At 51.3% G+C, this 21,252-nt stretch overlaps 2 protein-coding genes across 2 annotated transcripts in view; both read right to left on the reverse strand.

The window, feature by feature from the left end:
- The window catches only part of SF3A3 (splicing factor 3a subunit 3), a 22,366-nt gene extending 15,001 nt beyond the window's left edge, over positions 1-7,365 (reverse strand). The window contains exons 1-7 of the mRNA XM_059377335.1: positions 7,151-7,365; positions 6,817-6,864; positions 5,346-5,398; positions 5,135-5,240; positions 2,352-2,424; positions 1,910-2,001; positions 572-654 (exon numbers count right to left, since the gene is read on the reverse strand). Coding sequence (XP_059233318.1) covers positions 572-654; positions 1,910-2,001; positions 2,352-2,424; positions 5,135-5,240; positions 5,346-5,398; positions 6,817-6,864; positions 7,151-7,246 — 551 coding nt within the window. The 5' untranslated portion in view covers positions 7,247-7,365. The remainder of the gene's footprint in view (positions 1-571; positions 655-1,909; positions 2,002-2,351; positions 2,425-5,134; positions 5,241-5,345; positions 5,399-6,816; positions 6,865-7,150) is intronic.
- Positions 7,366-11,419: 4,054 nt separating this feature from the next.
- FHL3 (four and a half LIM domains 3) lies at positions 11,420-19,055 on the reverse strand. The gene is made up of 6 exons (XM_059377336.1): positions 18,869-19,055; positions 14,039-14,212; positions 13,779-13,953; positions 12,643-12,812; positions 12,360-12,546; positions 11,420-12,221 (listed from the first exon to the last, which is right to left on the reverse strand). Exons 2-6 carry the CDS (start codon positions 14,192-14,194, stop codon positions 12,067-12,069), a joined length of 843 nt encoding a protein of 280 aa, XP_059233319.1. The 5' UTR covers positions 14,195-14,212; positions 18,869-19,055; the 3' UTR covers positions 11,420-12,066.
- Between the last annotated feature and the right edge of the window lie 2,197 nt (positions 19,056-21,252).

Consider the following 21,252-nt stretch of genomic DNA (forward strand, 5'->3'; position numbering starts at 1 on the left):
AAGGGGGGCGCCTGGGTGGCTCAGTTGGTTAAGCAGCTGCCTTCGGCTCAGGTCATGATCCCAGCGTCCTGGGATCGAGTCCCACATCGGGCTCCTTGCTCCGCAGGGAGCCTGCTTCTCCCTCTGCCTCTGCCTGCCTCTCTGTCTGCCTGTGCTCACTCTCTCCCTCTCTCTCTCTGATAAATAAATAAAATCTTTAAAAAAAAAAAAAAAAAAAAAACTTTCCATCTGTACATCAGTCATGCACCTCACTTCGGTCACAATGAGAAATGCTAATCTTTTTCTTGTTAAACTCAAGACACAGATCCCTGAATGAGACTTCTTTCTACAATGAAACAAATTTAAGAACAGCCTCAGTGTAAAATCACAGATGTGCCAACAGATGCACATTCTTCCAGAGCCAGAGTAAGACACATGTTGAAACTGGCATTCGAAATCTCGCTCCTTCAATAAACCTGGAAGCCATTTGTGTCCTTATTTCAGGCAATAAAATTCAGAACTCTGCCATCAAATCTTTACATTAAATAACCTAATTAAATCCAGGAGAGGCCTAGAGGCTAGCAATGCCTACCTCTTATATTCAGCATTCTTCCTTTCTTTAGGAATGTCAAATAACTGGTCAAAGATGGAGAGATACGTGATATAATCCAACTTCTGAAAAAAGAAATGACAAGAGATCCAGTTAGGGGTTTGCACCAAGTTGCACTACAGTCTCTAATAAATGAGATCAAAACTGAGTGTTGTCTAATAACAAGGACCAGCTCATCTTAGTCTTTGCTTGCCCATGACTTAATTCCTACACGACCTGGGGTGTGAATGCCATGGCACTGAGCAGACTTATCAGACATGCAACTAACTGAAAAATAAAGATCAAATCAATCAACAGTAAATGAAAGAAACATTTGTCCAACACTAACTGAATGCAAACCGAAGGCTCTGACACCTACTACATCCTAAACTAAGGTTCTGAAGTGCCATTTGTTCACTCACAGCGTCACTTACTGAGCATCTTTGGACCAAGTACGTGGATACAGATGAGAACAAGACAGATATAGGACCTGAACTCTTGGAGCTTAAGGTACAGTCACTGAACTTTCGGGACATTTCCTCACACCTCCATGAGGATCTTAATCATACACCTTCTTGTGACCTTTCTGAGATTGTCACACTGGATCCTAAATCTTGTGATAAAAGACACTTTTGCAGGCAGAGATTATGTTTTCATATTTTTCACATACCTACTACATGTGTCTATTGCAGGGGCTCACTGTGAGTTTTAAAAAAAATATCTTATGTTTATAAAAGCAAAATATGTATCAATAAGCAATAAAATTTGTTAATAAAATAGTATGCTTGGGGCACCTGGCTGACTCAGTTTATAGAGCATGTGACTCTTGATCTCAGGGTCTTTAGTCAAGGCCCATGTTGGCTGCAGTGTTCACTCAAAAAAATAAAAATAAGTAGGGGCACCGAGGTGGCTCAGTCGGCTGAGTGTCCAACTCTTGGTTTTAGCTCAGGTCATGATCTCAAGACTGTGAGATGGAGCCTGTGTCAGACTCTGGTGTCAGTGTTCAGCAGGGAGCCTGCTTAAGATTCTCTGCCTATGTCCCTTCGCTGTGTGTGCATGTACACAAATATGCACTCTCTCTCTAAATATATATCTTTTAAAAATTTAAAAACTATAAATAAGACTGTTGTATCCACTATAAAAACCTTTCATTTTACGTACTGTTTCATTCCAAGAAAGCCCATTATGTCTTTTCTAATGGTTACAAAACACAAGATAGTGTAATTGCTCTCTGTCCAGAAGCCCCAGCCTGCCATCCTGACCCACCTCTAGAATCGGAAGCACTGTCATCCCGTGTGTCCCCCGTCCCCAACACCTGACCACCACCACCACTGGCCCTACCTCTGAGGCCTTTAGGTTAATGTATTTGAGGTAACAGTCATGGAGATCAAGATAACGACCATAACCCTCTTCATCTGTGAACTCGACCAAGTCTGAAAGAATCAAAGATGTATCAGTGATTCAGACATTAAAGACCACTTTCTTGGACGTGGCTCTTCAAATGGATGGCTAGTTCTCTGTGACACGACATACCCCTTCACCCAAATGTCCTCCCTATGCTCAGGAAGTCAACAGACCTCAGTTTTCCAGGCCAGTGAACTTGAGCAAGGGTAGTACAAAGTGAGTATTTTGTTCAAGTCCAATTTAGGACGTCAATCCAGCTGAGAACATGGCAATAAATTTCTCTGGGGCTCTGTTTTCCAGGGCTTGGAGGGAAAATCTGAGCTCTGTCATGAACCTGCACTTTTGTTAGTGCTCGAGAGAAATATTGAAACCTACTTACTTTGGGCTTCTTCACTTGGATTCTCTCGAGCCTTCAGAAGCTCCTCAAATTCCACTGACATTGGCACACAGATCTGAAGGGAAGAAAGAAAAATTCAGGTGGATTTTTTTTTTTTAAAGATTTTATTTATTTATTTGATAGACAGAGATCACAAGCAGGCAGAGAGGCAGGCAGAGAGAGAGAGGAGGAAGCAGGCTCCCTGCTGAGCAGAGAGCCCGACGAGGGGGCTTGATCCCAGGACCCTGGGACCATGACCTGAGCCGAAGGCAGAGGCTTTAACCCACTGAGCCACCCAGGCACTCCTTCAGGTGGATTTTTTTTTTTTTTAAAGATTTTATTTATTTATTTGACAGAGAGAAATTACAAGTACACTGAGAGGCAGGCAGAGAGAGAGAGAGAGAGGAAAGCAGGCTCCCTGCCGAGCAGAGAGCCCGATGCGGGACTCGATCCCAGGACCCTGAGATCATGACCTGAGCGGAAAGCAGCGGCTTAACCCACTGAGCCACCCAGGCGCCCCTTCAGGTGGATTTTTAACAAAAAAGTTGCAATGCTGCAGAAATGGGCTGTATAGTAAGTTAGACTTCTGATGTTTGAGACTTGATTTTCATTAGGAGCCTACTATTATTCTGCAGTTACCTTGCTTTTTTCTTTTCCTTTTTTGGTATCATTTGACTAAGAACTCCTAAAGTAACACATGCTCACAAAAACCAAAGTCCCCCTTTAGCACTGTTAAGAGACCTTTTATACCATCTGTTTCCAAATTTTGCTCAACATTAGGATTACCTGGGAGTGTTTAAAAAAAAAAAATCTTAAAAAAATTAAAATATAAAAATCCCCAAAGGATTTAAACATATCCTACAAAATTTGCAAACCACTATTCTGTATATTTAAATACATGCATATGTACATGCACCTACAGGCAAGTGTAAGGTGTTTATTTTTTCACATAATTGGACCTTTTCCCCTTAGTATATCTTGAGCATCCTTCTAATCCTTTTTAAAAACCACCTATTTCGGGGCGCCTGGGTGGCTCAGTCATTAAGTGTCTGGATCCCAGGGTCCTGGGATCAAGCCCCACATCAGGCTCCCTGCTCTGTGGGAAGCCTGCTTCTTCCTCTCCCTCTGCTGCTCCCCCTGGTTGTGTTCCCTCGTTCACCGTCTCCGTCAAATAAATAAACAAACAAACAAACAAACAAATAAATAAAACCAAACCATTTATTTCTCATCACCTTTCTACCAAGGCTAGAATAAGGTTAACATACCGGAATGGTACTCATGTCTTCTCTCTTAGCAAAAGGCTTCACGCTTGATGCTTAAAGGGGTGGGAAGACTTCTGCTGGCGTGAGAAAGTGCCCTCATCCATCAAGTCAACCTCAACCATTAAGTCTATGAGCTAATTATCAGATCTAAATCACAAGCTTTTTTTTTTTTTAAATTTCATGCCTAACCCCAGTCACTTAACTTCTACCCACAGGACACGTCTACCTATATAATGTATAACATCACTTGAAAAGCTACATATATAAAAATTCATTCCCACTGCAAGTGGATTACCTCTTTATCTCCCCCAAGGGAACAACTTCCCAGTTACACAGTCATGAAAGCTCAGAATAATCCATAACCAACCCCTTTCCACATCTGCTACAGCCATGGCCTTGCTCCCTTTCCCCCCTAGAACTCCTTCTCCTGGGGCACCTGGTTGGCCCATTCGTTAAGCATCTGCCTTCAGCTCAGGTCTTGATCCTGGGGTCCTAGGACAGAGCCTGGTATCGGGCTCCCTGCTCAGTGGGAAGCCTAGTTCTTCCTCCTCCATCCCCCACTTGTGTTCCCTCTCTCACTGTGCCTCTGTCAAATAAACAAAACAAAACAAAACAAAACAAAACAAAAAATCTCCTCCCCCTAGAACTCTGGTCAGCTGCTCAAGATGTTCAATCACTTCTAGATAACTGGGATATAATCCCTGTTCCTTATACTATTTCAATACAGTGAGGTACACATTCACTGTCATAAAATATAATCAGATCATAAAGATTAATTTCAAGGGAGGACTGGATAAGGAAATATACTTCATGAAAAAGTTGGCCTCTGGGCTAAACGCTGACAGTATAATGATCACTGTTAAGTAAGTACAGCGTCTTTGTGTTAGATGGATCCCCTAGCTAGCAGATTTCAAGACAGAGTTAGGAGCGCAAGGAGTTTATTGGGGGTAATGCCTGGGAAAGATAAAAACCAAGAGAGAGGATGACTGGGCAGGGATAGCCTACACTGTGATTCAGACCAAGTCTTTACCTTCCCAGTGGGGAGCTGAGGAGCAAAGAATGCTCATTACAAGAGTCCTGCACTGAATGGAAATATCCAGGCCACAGTATCTTCACTTGTGCTCTATCCCTGGCTGGGGCTACCCAGGAAGAGTGTGGCCTTGGCCTAAAGATGAGGGGGAAACTGGAAGTACTGGAGTTGCAAGATGTCACCTAAATGGTTTTTTTTTTAAGATTTTATTTATTATTTGACAGAGAGATCACAAGTAGGCAGAGAGGCAGGCAGAGAGAGAGGGGGGAAGCAGGCTCCCTGCTGAGCAGAGAGCCCGATGCGGGGCTCCATCCCAGGACCCTGAGATCATGACCTGAACTGAAGGCAGAGGCTTTAACCCCCTGAGCCACCCAGGCGCCCCTAAATAGCTCTTTTGAAGGGACATCTGAATGGTGCACCTCCATCCTCCTTATGCCTTTCCTTTAGTATGCTCTTCAAGCAGGTTTGGAAAAAATACTTTCTGAGTATCATACCTCATTTGGGTGTTTCCGATGGAATTCCTTTATTTGCTTGAGTCTATTATAAAACTCGGCAAATTCATTGGGTCCTGAAATGGCATTGAGTTCCTCCTTTCGTAATCTGCAATACCAGAAAAAATTCGAAGAACACAGTGCACAAAATCAGTCCTTGAAGCATGGCTCTTCAGAGGCGCTAACTCCTGGACTAGAAGTGACTATCACTTACCCATCCTTATCATCATACAAATCCCGCAGGTTCCCACTGACTTCCATGTACCTCTGAAAGATAAACACAAAACTCATCAGAACAAAGCAATCTGTACAACTATAGGGCTAAGCGACCAACAGAGCTCACTAGTCAAGGCCCAGGGAAACCCTGAGAGATGTTAAAAGTTCCTAGTCTCTTTTTCAAAACTTTTGGGACCAGATTTGCTTCAGAATTTGGAATTTCTAAGTTGGGAAAAATATTATATATTATGTAACATCCCTGCTGGAATCTGGAACACCTATTAATAATTCTGCAGTGAAAATTATGCATTATTTAATAAATGGGCTAAAGACCATCCAAAGCTTATCTGTTAAGGTCAGGGTTTTGCTGCCAAATGAGATCAAGTCAGATGTTGCCACCAAGTAATTACATCCCCCCACGCCCCCAAAATCACAAAGAAAATCTTTGTTTTCACAGTATTTTGGATTTGGGAATTTAAATAAGGAACTAGAGGCTAACAATACTAATTATCTTCTGCGAATTGGAAACTCTGATTAGGTCTTTCAATCCTTTCTAAACAGACTTCAAATACATGCAAGAATAGAAAACATTGTGTATAATGAACCTTCATTTACCTATCACTCAGCAGTTAGCATCAACATTTTGATTCATTTCCTAAAAGCACAAAATTGAACTATTACTAAGCAAACCTGGTTTGCTAGGTAAAAATTTCAAAATGGTATTCTGGGAGGGGCGCCTGGGTGGCTCAGTGGGGTAAAGCCTCTGCCTTTGGCTCAGGTCATGATCTCAGAATCCTGGGATCCAGCCCCGCATAGGGCTCTCTGCTCAGCGGAAAGCCTGCGTTCCCCTCTCTCTCTACCTGCTTCTCCACCTACTTGAGATCTCTGTCAAATAAATAAATAATTTTTTAAAAAGATTTTATTTATTTATTCGACAGAGAGAGATCACAAGTAGATGGAGAGGCAGGCAGAAAGAGAGAGAGAGAGGGAAGCAGGCTCCCTGCTGAGCAGAGAGCCCGATGCGGGACTCGATCCCAGGACCCTGAGATCATGACCTGAGCTGAAGGCAGTGGCTTAACCCACTGAGCCACCCAGGCGCCCAAATAAATAATTTTTTTTTTTTTAAAAACGGTATTCTGGGAGGAAAACACTAATACCCAACACTGGGGAGGGGGGCGGGGGTAGGGATGGTACCTTTTGTGCCCGGGCCACTTACTCCTCCTAACTATTCTTTGTACATCATTGGGCACAGGATGGTATGAATAGGAGGTCCCATTCAGGGGTGAGGAAGGACAGCTCAGCACTCTCGGGTTTGGAAGCCGCGAGGACTTCTCCAGTCACACAGCCCTCGACTGGTCCATCTGGCTACCTTTAGCTGGACTGGTCTCATACTGAGACCCCGAACCCCGCCTTCCCTCACTTTCGCAGCTCGTCCCGACCCAAAGAGAGGCGGACAACGGAGCACTCACATCTTGCATGGCCCGTGTGCGGTGGTCAGAATTGATCTGGTCCCGGAGCTGGAGAAAAGCAAACGGTGACACAGGCGCCGTTAGTCGGGAGTTCTGAGGCTGGAAAGGCCGCCCGAGGGCGGAGCTTAACCGCCCAGGTCTCCGCGGCTGCCACCGAGGCCTGGGGAGTGCTGGGCTTCGGGGGGCGGTTACCACGGCCCGAGCTCGGAGAGGAAGCCCGGGAGGGAGCCGGGGATGGGGTGCGGGAGGGTCTCGGGGCCAAAGAAAGGCCTCCGAGGTTAAACACCGAGATGGGGCCCAGCCTCGACGTAGCCTTTGCCCAGGCCCCACTCACCGTGGACTTCTTAGTGAGCATCTCTTTGGCCATGACATCCATGAGCCGTTCCTTTTCCTCATGATACCTCCGCTGCTGCTCCAGAATTGTCTCCATTTCTCCTCCGCCTCTGCACCTCGATTCAGACCACCGACACGGCCGGAAACGACTCCTGCTACTTTGCGCGCCCGCGCCCCACACTGAGCGTCCGGGCGCACCAAAGTTCCGCGGACGCCGGAAGTGCCTCGGGGACTCGAAGAAAAGGGAGCATCACAAGGTAAGCATAGCCGGTGTGCTCGAGGTGGCAGCAGTGCCCCCTGCTGGCCGGAGGTGTCGTGGAGCGATGCAGAGTAATTTCCCGGTGCCTCTAGGGGGCGTACAGAAATTCAGGAATCTGAGGTTAAGGGGCCGACTTCCTGGAGTTTTTATGAGGCGGGCGGGGCAGGCAGGGACCTCCCTGACTGAGGAGTAGTTGAAGAACCTCTATGGGAGTTGGGGGACCGGACGTTGAGTCTTTAGCTTTCAGCGTGACTTCTGTTAACGTTTTTTCCTTCTCTAGACCTCGGGGTCCTTCTTGTTAATAATCTCTCTCTCTCTCGGCACTTGGGTGGCCCAGTGGGTTAAACCTCTGCCTTCGGCTCAGGTCATGATCTCAGGATCCTGGGATCGAGTCCCACATTGGGCTCTCTGCTCAGCAGGGAGCCTGCTTCCCTCTCTCTCTCTCTGCGTGCTGCTCTGTCTGCTTGTGATCTCTCTCTCTGTCAAATAAATAAATGAAATCTTAAAAAAAAAATCTCTCTTTTTTTTTTTTCTTCAATAAATTCACATGTGGAGGGCTGCCTGGGTAGCTCAGTCAGTTAAGCATTTGCCTTCAGCTCAGGTCATGATCCCAGAGTCTTGGGATCGAGCCCCACATCTGGTTCTCTGCTCAGCAGAGTCTGCTTCTCCCTCTGCCCACGTGCCTCCCCCCCCCCCCATGCCCGCCAGCAGGGGCGTTCTCTCTTTCTGAAATAAAATATTTAAAAAAACAATAATAAGTTCACATGTGGAGAAAAATCTAATTGTAAGCAAGGGGTCTGGTTAAATAAAAAAATGGTACATTCACGCAGTGAAATGCTATACAGCCATAAAAAAAAGAATGAAGTAAGTTTCTAGGTATAGAAATTAAAAGATATGTCCATATATTCAGACGGTCATAGCAGTGTTATTTATAATCAACAAAACTGGTTGCAGCTCCAACATCCATTAGCTGATGAATGAAAATGTGGTATATCCATACAGTGGGATAGTATTCAGCAATAAAGGAATGTTACAATATAAACGAACCATGAAAACATCATACTAAGAAAAAGAAGCCATACACAAAAAACGACATAGGATATATTGAGAGGAAATGTCCAGAAAGGCAAATTTATGGAGGCAGAAAGTAGATGAGTGGTTGTCTGTGGCTGGAAATAAGATTGGAAGTGACAGCAAATTTGGTGGTGATAGATATGTTTTAAAATTGGATTGTGGAGAGAGTTCCACAATGCTATTAAATTTGTTCAAAGTAATTGAATTGTACACTCAAAGCGGGTGAATTTTATGTTATGGACTTTATGGAACTTATCCCTCAATAAAGCTGTTTAAAAAAATCTATATGAACTCAATGGAAAGATGGCCACACAAAGTGAAAAAAAATCTAGACACCTAATAGTGTGTATAAAAATAGATGCATGAAGAGGTTATTTCTGTGAGGATATCCAAGTAACAGTAAACAATGGTTGTTTATGAGGAGATATCCCAGAAGATCTGGTACAGGCGGGAAACTTTTCTTTGTGTGTACTCAGCATGAAAGGTTTTTTCTTAACATGTACATGTATTACTTTCACATTTTTGAAAAATGTTTATTTATTTATTTGACACACACACACACACAGACACACACACACACACACACACACACACAGATAGAGAGAGAGAGCCAGAGAGTACAAGCAGAGGGAATGGCAGAGGGAGAGGGAGAAGCAGGCTCTGCACTGAGCAGAGAGCCCAACCCTGGGATCATAACCTGAGCTGAAGGCAACTGCTTAACTGTCTGAGCCACCCACCCCACTTTCGCATTTTAAAAAATAAACTTAAAACTCAAAATGAAAATATGTATGTACGTAAGCATGCTTAACAAAAAAGAACCAGGAGGCTGTAATATATCAAGGAATTATTAGTGATTTACCTATTCTCTTTACTTTTTGTAAGTCTCCAATTTTTCTAAAATAGGAATGCGTTGCTTTTTGTTTTTTAAAGTTTGAAAAATAACACAGGATGATAATGACTCTTGTCTTGCCGGCTCATGGGGTGTTTTGAGGGTTATATTTATGCCTAAAAATTTAAGCAAGATTTCAACCTTAAAGAGAGCACCCCTGGCAAAATTCACCAGAGGTGCCCCACCCCTCCCCAAAGAGGTGGGAAATCTCTATTTAAGACTGAAGACAATCTGTGTGTGTGTGTGTGTGTGTGTGTGTGTGTGTGTGTGTGTTTGGTAGGGTTTGGAATCTACCATATTTCATCAAATATGAGATGCCATCAAATGTTAATTCCACCATTATTTTATGTTCCACTAAGAAAGAAAAAATTGTTAAACTATGTCACATCTTCTACTATACAATGCATCTGGGTTTCCAAGATGTTAAATCTGAAAAATGTTTCTCTTGAAATCAATGACACCGTAACTGTGTATCTTTTCCTCTTAGGGGGGTGGACCACTTAAGCAAAAACATTCACCTTCTTTCCCTTAAAGCCTTCTCCATTGCCTTGAGCCAGTCACCAAGTCGTGCTTTTTTTCCACCCCGATGCCTCTTTACCTCTCTCCTCCACCAGTGCACCAGCTTCCAACAGAGCCTGCTCATCTTACCCCTGCTATCCATTATTCATGCTGTAGCCAGAGTGATCACTTATGCCCCTGCTTAAACATTTCCACTGGCTGCTTTACCCGTAGGGTGAGGTCTGTTTCACTTGGCATTAAATTTTTTGCGACCTGGCCTCTGCCTGCCATTTTAGTCTCTCGGCACTTCCTCCGAATGAAATTATTTGCTGCTGCCCGCAGCGTCATATGTTTTTTCAGCTCGCCCTTTCTTTGCACCAACTGTTTTCTATGCTCAGACGACTCTTCCTCAACAAGTATTTATTGAACACGTAGTAAGTACCAGGAGCTGAGAACAGTAGTGCGAGCAAGGCAGGCGCGAGCCCAGTTCTCGAAGAAGCCAATGGGAGAGACAAAAATGTAAACATGTAATTATTAATTATAAGCACGCGTGGTGGGTATTTGTAAAGGTTTGTTGAACATGTCAACCACAGCCCCAGAAAGTTTAGGATTCGAATCCGCCCGGGAGGCAGTCTGAAAGGAATCTACCTGTGACTACCTAGGTGACTTTGTGGAACTGCCGAGTGGAGTCTCCACCTCTGTGAAGTGGAAAAATGCGCGCCCCGCAGGATTTCTGGGAGCATTTAGTGTGAGATACAGATGATCACGCGGGTCAGCCGGACCCGTGGGCCCCTCCGTGGCGCCGGTCCCCACCCCAGGAGGCGGCGAGCGGGACCAGGAGCTCCTTAAGCCGCGCGCCCGGCGAGGGCGCACCAGTGTGCCTCCGACCGTTCGGGGCCGAGGGCGGGGCAGGGGCCGCCGGCGTCGGACGCCGGCGTCGGGGAGCAGCGCTCCGCCCCATCTCCCCACTTCGGGGGACAGCCCCCCTCTCTCATTCCCGCCTCCGCCCCTGAATCACGGGGGGCGGGGCCGTGACCCATTCATGTCGGGAATCGGATCCAGATGTTCCCGCGGCGCGTGCAGCTGCATCCTTGCCTTTTTTGGCAAAAAACGTGCGGCCGCGAGCGGTTCCCGGGCCGCCTCCGCTAATCCTCGGGAAGAGGGGGAAGGGGGTTGGGGGTCTGGGTCCAGACTGGGAATCCGCACGGGGTGCTCTGCGGGATTTGGGAAGGGCTGCTAAAAGAGGGGGGCGGTTTGTACTGCAGCGGGGAACCCACCGCCAACTCCACTCGAGTCCGGGACCTCCCCCAAACCCCTCCCACCCCCACCCGGAGGAAAAAGCCCTTCGCCAGCACTGGGGAGGCTGGTTAAGCCTGAGAGGGACGGTAGCAGCGTCGGGGATCCCAGTTCTCCGGAGATTTCCCACCCCGTGGCCCAGCAGCTTCCTCCTCTGCCCTGCACGGAGGAGGTCTGGAAGAGCCTGAGTCTCCCGGTCTGCGAGGGAACCCCCCACCCCACCACCCGCGGACAAACACAGAGAGGCCTTTGCTTCCTCACACTGCTTTATTGCAGAATCTGGAAGAGGGGGGAATGCACCAATTCCACCCCTCTGCCCATCTCTGGGCAAAACGGAGCGCAAACAAAATGAGAAAACACTCGACAGACACGGACTGGGCAAAACCCTGTGCTCTAGGATCCCCTTAAACAGTGAACCCCTGATTTGCTGCCTAGAGAGCCCCAGCCCTGGGGATACGGTGGGATTGGGGGTGGGGAGGATCAAACCTGAGAAGAGTCCACTTCTGAGGGCTTCTCAGGCACCCATAGAAGAGCTAAAGTCTCTGGAAAGAAGTCTAGATTGAAGGGGGCCTGGGTCCCAGAGTCCAGGTTTCGAGGGTTGGATAGAGAGCCCTGATCTGGGGAGAGGTCTTGGTCTGGGCACCAGACTGTGGGGAAAGGGCTGAATCCTGAAGTCCAGGCTGGCGAAAGGGATTTGAACCATGGAGGTCCATAAAGGTCCAGGTTTGGGGGCCCTGGGTCAGGGAGTACCGGTATGGGGGTGTTGGAGTGGGGAAGCTAAATCCTGGAGCCCAGGAGGAGCCCTGATTTGAGGAGGGGCTGGGTCCCAAAGATGGTATGGAAAAGGAGCCTTAGTCCTTGGAGCCCTGGTTTGGGAGGCCCTGGGCCCCGGAGTCCTGGCTCAGGGCCCTGCCTGGCTGCAACCCTGGCACAGCACTTGGTCTCCATCCGGCACAAAGCCTTGGCCCACCAGGGAGGTGGAGCAGCGGGCGCAGGAGAAGCAGCTGTGGTGCCAGTGGCGGTCTTCAAAGGACACATACTTGCCTCCGCCGAGTCCTGGAGGGAGGCTGGAGGTTAGCTCTGAGGATCCAGAGCATAGTCCTGTCCCTCAGACTCACCCCATTCCAGATCCCGATCCCAATCCCATTCCCTTGCTTGCACCCTACCCACCATGCTCGTTGACCCATGTCGCACCTGTGATGGGGCTTTTGCAGCTGCTGCACTTGGGTGCAAAGAGTTCTCCAAAACAGGCCACGCAGTAGGGATCATCATCCCGGGAGGTGAACTGCTGCCCTGCCAGGGGCGTCTGGCATCCCGTGCAGACCAGGCATTCTCGATGCCAGGGCTGGTCACGGTAGGTCACGCCGCCTTGCGTCAGCGTCTGTGGGGGCAGCACCGGTCAGCAGTGGGGAGCGGTGATCCCCACCCTGGGACAGAGCCTCGCTCACTCCCCACCACCGACCGGCCCTGCCCCCACCTTGCTGCAGCGAGCACAGCGAGGGGCAAACTTGTTCTCATAGCAGGGGACGCAGTAGTGAGCACCCTTGTCAGGCACGAAGGAACGGGAGCCAAGAGGCTGTTCACAGCCGCTGCACAGGAAGCAATGCTCGTGCCACGTCTGGCCTCCATATTCCAGCTTCCGGGACCCTGTGGGGAACAGGGGTCCCTCTCAGAGGCTGGGTCCCAAGCTCCTGAGCGCTGCCCTCTGCTGCCCCCGAGAAGAGACCCCGCTGTTCCCAAAGCCTAAGCTGGGTAGCATCCACACATACGCATCAGGACCCTCACCACCCGTATGGCACCCACGACCCGCTCCTCCCCAAGACGACACATGCTAGGCCCCCAGAATCTAGACGCGAGGGTCTGGCATGTGTGAAGTCCCCACATGTGCTAGATAGGACCACGTCAGCATCCACCAGGCCTCCATGTCACAGGCACGATGACTCAGCACATGCTAAGCCCTTACACACCAGACACCTTACACACCAGCTTTAGCACAACTGCAAAGACCCAGGTGCACTACGCCAGCGAGTCTCTGCCCCTACTGGATTCTAATGCCGGGCACCTGGATTCAGTACATGCGAAGCCTTGGTATCTACTAATCATGTCATTGTCCACATGTCCTCAGCCCTCACCTATCTACGAGGAATGAAGGTCACCATACATGTTAGGCCCTGTTTACCCATCTCTACCAAGCCCTGATGCGCCCAGCAGGATGGTCTCACTGAACTCCTCGCTCCTAGTGTACTAAATACGCAGGTGTGTTTCAAGCTTGTCAGTCTGCCCATGTATGGTAAGCCCACAGGTTTGTACCAGGTCTGGCACATGTTAAACCTTTAGGAACATTCCAAGCATGTGGGTTCCTGCACATGCTAAGCGCTCATGTGTATCCCTGAGCATGCCAGTCCCTGGGCACGCTCATCTCCCACGAGTGTACAGGCAGGACTGGTCCTGTACGTGCTCAATTTCCAAAAAGATGCCATGCGTGCAGGTCTTTGTAATACTAAGCCTCCCGGGATGCACCGTACACGTGCCCGTCCCTTGGCCATGCACGGAGCCTGCGCAGAGGCCTGGCATCAGGGCGGCAGGTGCATGGCGGGGCCTCCAGGGACGTACCGGGCATGACGGTCTCCCCGCAGGCGGAGCACTGTGACGAGAAGGCGCTGCAGTAGCAATCATTGCAGAGCAGCTCGTTGTCCTGGCAGGTGAAGGGCTCGTCGGCCAGGGAGCGCTTACAGCGGCAGCAGCGGAAGCAGCCCTCATGGAAGTGGCGGTCTTCATAGAACAGCTCCTGCAGGGAGCATGGCAGGGGCCTGGCACCTGTGCCCCTCTGCCAGCCTCCACCCACTCCTTGCCCGGTCTGGTCCAGTCCTTACCCTGGAGTCGTGCCCGATAAGCTGCTGGCACTCGGCACAGGTGTTGGCAAAGGTGCTGTCATAGCAGGGCACACAGTAGGGGCCATCGTCCGTCTGGATGTATTTGCGGCCATACAGGCTCTCACTGCATTTTGCACAGTCAAAGGCCTCGCTCATGGTGGCTGTGAGTGAGCCCTGCCAGGTGCCAAAGGTGGGGCATGGGTCACTCAGTCGGGCTGTGGCTTAGCCCCTTGCCAAAGCCCTTTGTGTAAAAAACAACAACTACAACAACAAGCCCAAGAGACCAGGCCTAAGAAATGTGGGGTCCAAACAGCAGATGATGAAGATGGGGGTGCTTCTGGAAAGCCAGTTGTGCATGTTTACTTCTGTATTTAACGGCGTGTGAGGCGGGGGAGAAGGGGTCAGGAAAAAATCAGGAAGCAGAAGTTGTTTTCTTATCTGAGCCTTGGCAGATCTGGGGGGAGGGGGCTTTTCCTGGGTCAGTGACTCATTTCCTGCCCCAGCCTGAGTTTAGCTTCTACTGTCCCTACTGTCCCCAAAGGGACAGGAGCAGGGGCAGAGAGTCACCCCACTCTCTATGGCGAGTGAAGAGCACTCCCGCCCTCTTCTGACTCCCAGGAAGGGGCCTTAGGGATATGGAAAAAGGAACCTCCACTCAGAGCTCCCGGAGTGAGGAGCTTAGGGATATGAATGGGCTGTGCCCGCCCTCTCCTGGTCCAGAAGCCAGTGGAATGTTAGAGGGATATTGGGCCATGAATGGTGGAGGTGGAAGTCACCTCGGGCCTCCTTCCGTCCGGGAGAATCAGCCCAAGCAAGGACTTCAGAGGCTCAGGCTAGGTTTAAGCAGGAAGGAAATCCTGTAAGCTGGACACAGCCAAGCTTCCCCAGCTGGACCCTCTGCCCTCACCCCATGCAGCCCCTGCTGGGTCTCTTGGTCACACCAGCCTGGGCAGCCTTGGCCTGCACATCTGCAGCAGCTGTGGCAGAAGGATGGCTAGATGTCGGGTTTGGCCAGCAACAGGGGCAAGAAAAAGGAAGTGAGATGCCTGGGGAGGGACGGGGAACTGAAGAACTGAAGACGGGATTACGCAGCATGCCCCTGCCATCTCCAGCCAGGCATCCCTCCTGGCAGATCTTTCCAGTCCCCTGGGTCATTATTTCCCTCCCCCTGCCTCTGGGAGAAACAGCGTCTCCCCAGCTTTTCTGGTTTCTGAGGGTTTGGGGTAGGGGGAGTAGAGGGTGAGGGAATGGGAGCCACAGAAGACATTTTCTCCCCAATCAGGCCCCCTCTTGGGTGGGGAGTCAGGCAAGGGGGAGCCCTCAGAGCTGCTGCTGCAGAACCCAGCCCCAGCCCCCACTAAACCTCAGACACTTTCCATTTTCTCAGGAACAAAGCATGTTTGCGGGATGAGGTCATCCACACAGCTGCCTCTGGAACAGGAGCATAGGGAGTGGGGGGGCAGGGAAGTGGGGTTCCCAGTCCCTTCTGCTGCCCCTGACTCCAGTCTCTAGCCCCAGGTTCAGAGCTCCCCGCCCCCAGCGTCCTCGTCATGACGCTTGCTTTCTAAGGGCTGGGATCCCTGGCTGGGTGGAGAGGAACCACCAGGATTCATGGGAAGGGGATGTTCTCACAGCTGCAGAGGAGCCTGGAGAGGACAAAGGAACCCACCAACCCACTACCCCCCCCCCCCCCCCCGCCACCACTAACTGGCAGTCCCCAGAGCCTGCCCAGGCTCAAGCTGAAGGAAAAGTGCTCCTTTTCTCGGCCACCCCCAGTGGGAAATTCTGGCCAAGAAGCATTGCTCTGGCTTGGAGTTCAGGTTCCAGGTGCCAGCAAACGCCCAAGCCTGGAGGGCCTGGCTCTTGAAGGGATGTTCTGTGAACTCAAAGCTGCCCTTCTGTACAATGTGTGTGTTGGGGGGGAATACAAAGTTCATACCCCAGGCCAGGCCGTGAGGCCTCCAGGGGCTGGGATCTTCAGAGAGCAGATTCTGGAGGAGGGCTATGCTGTACAGTAGAGGGTAGCCCTCTTTCTTGGTCCACTCCCCACCAGTCAGGCTGGGTTTCCTCTAGCCCAGCATCTGAGGGTTGCCTGGGCTGTCAGCCACTGGGCAGCAGGGGGCAACACAGGTGGAGCATGTGGCTGTGGTCTGTCTGGGAGTGACCCGAGTCTTTTCCTTCCTTCCTGGCGTGGCCCACAGCAGCCATCACCTTCCCGGGCCCAGGCTAGCCCTGGGGCCACACCCTGGGAGGCAGTCACCACTCTGAAACAGGGGCACCCCAAATAGGGTATGGGCATGGCTTCTGTTTCCTTCCCAGAATCCCCCAGGCTCTTAGTCTGTCCAGCTGGATGCTAATGAGGACAGAGTGAAGGGCACAATCAAGGCCCACCTGTCCCTGCCCATCCCCCTCCCTCACCATCTCCCTCCTACTTTCCCTGGCAGGGCTAGGGGACTGAAGACAGCCAGTCTTATATTCCTTCATGGCTAGTGGGGTATGGGGGGGGGGGTGCAAGGGGAGACTGCTCAGTCTGCCAGATGGTTCTCAGTCCCTGCTTCCACCAACACACACACACCCCTACACCTGACTCAGACACACACACATCTGACACATCCTGGTGAACCTTCCAGAGCTCAGAACAGCTGGATAAATGGCTGAGGCATTTGGCTTACAGAGGCTCAAATGTGGCATGTGGATCTGAATCCTGACTTCTTCGCTTACTAGCTGGGTGATCTTGGGCAAGTCACTTAAGGTCCCTGGGCCTGTTTCCTTATCTAAGCTTACCTCCTACTCCTGCAGTTGCTGTCAGGCTGAAATGTTGGTGCTTGGAAAGCACCTGGCAGAAAGTGAGTAGTCAGTAAAATGGTAGCCGTTGGTGTTTTTATTATTAGCCCCTCACACACCAGGGGTCAGAGAAGTTTCTGAGCCAGGCCTGGGTCAGGGAGCTGGCCTGGGTTTTGACCTGGAAGTTCTCAGGGTAGACCCACGGATAGAACAAAGAGCCCCCCCGCTGCCCCAGCCCTGTTCTGCTGGGAGAAGTAAAGATGCCCAGGACGTGGCCAGGGAGCTCAGTGGGACCAGCCTGACCCCAGAGAGACCCGTCACCCGGGTACACAGGTATAAGTACCTGCACGATGTCCTGCTTTGGACGAAGTGCCATCCTATCCACCATTTCACCATATCTCACAGAAGACAGGCAGGATAGGGGATCATTCCCATCTTACAGTTGAGCATAGAAACCAGGGACAAGCCAGGCCCAAGGTCACTCAGGTCTCAGAAAGGCCTGCTTTCCAGCCTGGAGCCCTTTCCTGTTTTTCTCCCTAAAACTGCTGCAGTGGCAGTAAAGAGGGTGGTCAACACTTAAGAGCAGGGGTATGGGAGATATGGGGTGACATCACCAGCACAGGAACCTCACTCTTCTCCCCCAGCTGCCAACCCTGCTGTTGGAAGACACCCAGAAGCCTTTCCAACTACCCATGCCAACCGCTCAACTCCTTCGCCCCCCTCCACCATGCACTGTCCAGGAGGACCCTGGCCAGGTCCCACAGCTGTGAGTTAGGATCAGAACAGACCCCTCCCCCAGCTCCCATGAACTGACAGGAGATTTAAGGGGAGAAACCTAATTCCCCCCACCCCCTCACCTCCTGCTATCAGGCACCAACCCCAAACTTTTCCTTCTCTCCTCTCCTCCCCCCATGGGGCCTAGGAGTCAAAGGAGTGTAGGGGAAGGGGGGTGGGAAGCAGGATCCAGCAGCTGCCTTGGGGACAGCAGAGGAACAGTTCATTCACCCTGAGTCCCCCAGGGCTGAAGCAGCCCTTCCAAGATGTGAGTTTAAAAATAAGTTGGGCTGTCTTGGTATATGCCTGGGGCTCCTTTTTGATCTCAGTCTGTCTCAGGTCCTCTGCCTCACAGGGGTCTGGCTGGCCCAGAGTTTCTGTTTCCCCACATTGTTGCTTCCCAGTCTTTCAGGCCAGAGTCTTTACAGGTCTGTCTGGGAAGCTGTCAATGCGCCCCCATCAAAGCCAGCTCTGCCCCACTCAGCCAGTCAGTTCCTCTGCACACTTGAGCGGTCTTTCTGTTTTGCGTTTATCTCTCTGGCTGGTTAGCTCCCAATGCCCCCGCACACCCCCGCGGGTTTCTACCCCTGGACACCCAAATCTTGGTACCTGAGTCTCTCTAAGGGGTTCCTACCCCTTCTCTCACTTAGCACCTCTGTTGCTGAGTGTCTCTGTCTCCAGTTTCTGGAGGGTTCTCTAGGCCTCACAGAGGCTAATCTATCACGAGGCTAACGAATCTTAGGCTTCAGCGCCCCTCACTTGCCAAAGACCCTGCAAAGCCCCGGAAAGGTCGCTAAAACGTGTCCACGGGGGGCAATGTACGCTTCTCCTTCAGATGCTCCGCTCCACAAAACCTGGGTCGGTCCCTCTGCCTCGGGTCTGCCTCTCGGTGACTCTACCGCCAAGCCTCTGTCCCTTTCTCGGGTATCCCTGCAGCCTCCTGTCTAAGCCTGACTCTCCTGTCCCAGTCTCGGTCGCGCTCCACCGGGCTTTCTGGGAGCCTCAGTTTTTCGAACCCTCCCGGTGGCTCGCTTCACTCTGGCTTCTCCGTTTCAAACTTGGCCCTCCCCCGCCCAAGTCTCGGAGCAGCCCCCGCCCCGCTTGGAGTCCAGGATCAGTGCGATCCGGGAGGCACCCTCCGGGGTTCAGCGCCCCCGCGCCGCCCGCTCCCAGCGCGCTCCGGGTCATCTCGGCCGGACCCGGGTCGGGAGCAGGGGGCGGCGGCTGGGGCAGGGAGCGGGGATTCGGAGCCGGGTTCGGCGGGGAGCTCACCTCGAAGCGGGCGGCGGCGGAGGGGAAGCCGGGCCGCGTGTCCCTCGCCAGATCGTACCTGCGGGCCGGGCAGGGCTGGGGCAGAGCAAGGCGCCCGCGAGGCTGCCGGCTGCACACGGACTGTGTGGGCGAGTGGGAGCATTGCCCCAACCCCTCCCCGAGGAAGTGCGCGCGGGGCCCGCCCCGCCCGGACCCCGCCCCCTAGCCGCCCCTGGCCGCGGGGTGGGGACCCCGCCCCGGCCCCGCATCCCAGAAGCTGGGGGCCAGACCCCGCCCACATCTCCTTTTTGCGCTGGAGCCCGCTCCAGGTCCCCTCGGCTGGCCCAGTTTAACCTGGCTCTCCCAACCTTCCCGGGTGGCCAGGACCCCGCCCCCGTCCTCTCTCCGCTTTCGCCTTACTCTCCCCCTGCCTTCCCCTCTCTTACCGGCAGCCAGCGGGAGACTGCTCTACTCCATCTCAAGGAAGGGGTACAGTACCCAGCAGACCAAACCAAGGTCCATTAGGGGACCAAGAGTCCCTGCCTCTTCGTGAGTGCGCCCCTCCCCCCGCTTCCAGCTTACCCCCCACTCCCACCCCGGGGGTCACACCTAGACCGAGTTTGTAAGAGTACTTAATCGAGCCTGGGAGAGAGGGTGGTTTTGATTCTGTCGTCAGGGCCCTACCAGTGGGAACCAAGGTGTTCTCTGGCAACAAGCAGTGAAGAGAAGACCCCCTAACCCCGGAGAGGACCTTGACCTTCAAAGCGCTTGATTTCAGGGCTCTGAGTGGCAAAAACAGAAGTAACCAACTCCTCACCTCCAGCCGCGTCCTGGGACAGAGAAGTTTGGCCTTGGTTTCCACAGTGCCCAGGAATAGTTTTGACCTTTGAAGCCCAGGGGAGACCCTAATCCTTGGCCTCATGGTTTTTGGATTTCTCAGGGAGGGGTGTGAAGCGTGTGCTCAGATGGGGCACTGCAGGGTTGGTGGAGGGAAGTGGAGGGAACCCCTCCTCCCCCACCTCTACAGTTTCCAATCCTCTGGCTTCCTCCCTGTGCCTGGGAGGGAGGACTGGCGCCTGCCAGGGACACAAGGCCCCTCCAGGTCCTTGAGGCCAACTCCCCTGGGATCCTCAGGCTTGTCACTAGGCATAAATAGCCTCGATGTAGAAGGGTGGGGGAGGGAGGAGGAGGCTCTGCTGTGCTGTTTGCAAAACAAGAGACAACAAACCAACCCTAGAAATAACCTCAGCATCTAGAGTCGAGATTCAGGTGCCCACAGAGGATCTCCCATCCCCCAGGCTGGATCCAGCCAAGTTCTCAGAGCAGAGACTCATTCCCATCCAGGCTGGAGCTCCTGAATTCCTTCCACTCCCATCTCTGAATCATGTGCTTGCCTTCCTGGATCCCAAGTCACCCTTGAGGCCAGGTTTCCTTCCAAAATCAAACTAATTGCTTTATTATTGTTCCTGATACCTGGACTGTAAGTGCCATGAGGGCAGGGACTAGGTCCTTCTTGTTCACTACCCCATTCCCAGTACTTACTCTGAAGTCGGCACATAATAAATATCTGATGAATGAATGAATGGCACTGCTTCAGTTTGCACTCCTCTCTACCTCAGTTTGGACCACAGGTACCTGCTAACCAGAGTCCAGGGAGTAAGCAGCCCGCCCATGGGTGGGCCCTTGCTCTGGGCTTTGTCTTGAAGGTGTAGGTGACTCCTAGACCTGGGGAGGGCAGGGAAGATTGCCTGGTTGGAGTAGATGACAAGGCAGGGTCTGATCTGGGGTAAGGAGAGGGCAAAGATGAGCCGCTTTCAGAGAGGGAGGGCTTAAGACTGAGTAAGGAAGGTGACGGATCAAAGATAGAGTTGGAGTCTCTGGTGTTTCCTCACGCTTGAACCTCTGCTGAACAGCCTTAATAAGAGTTGGCATGTCCTGAGTTCTTTGCACCAGTCCCTCCCTGCCTAAACACTTTGCATATATATATATATATATATATTTATATATATATAAATATATATATATATATTTTAAAAGATACACTTTAAAATATATATATTTAGGGGCACCTGGGTGGCTCAGTGGGTTAAAGCCTCTGCCTTCGGCTCAGGTCATGATCTCAGGTTCCTGGGATCAAGCCCCAGTCGATTTGGGCTCTCCGCTCAGCAGGGAGTCTGCTTCCCTGCTCTCTCTCTGCCTGCCTCTCTGCCTACTTGTGATCTCTGTAGGTCAAATAAATAAATAAAATCTTAAAAAACATATATATATATTTAAAAGATTTTAAATAAATATCTATATCTTTTGGCAGAGAGAGATACAGTGAGAGAGGGAAGGAACACAAGTAGGGGGAGTGGGAGAGGGAGAAGCAGGCCTCCTGCTGAGTTAGGAGCCTGACACCGGGCTCC

Source organism: Mustela nigripes, chromosome 14, assembly GCF_022355385.1.
Source record: "Mustela nigripes isolate SB6536 chromosome 14, MUSNIG.SB6536, whole genome shotgun sequence".
In the NCBI taxonomy this organism is placed as follows: Eukaryota; Metazoa; Chordata; class Mammalia; order Carnivora; family Mustelidae; genus Mustela; species Mustela nigripes.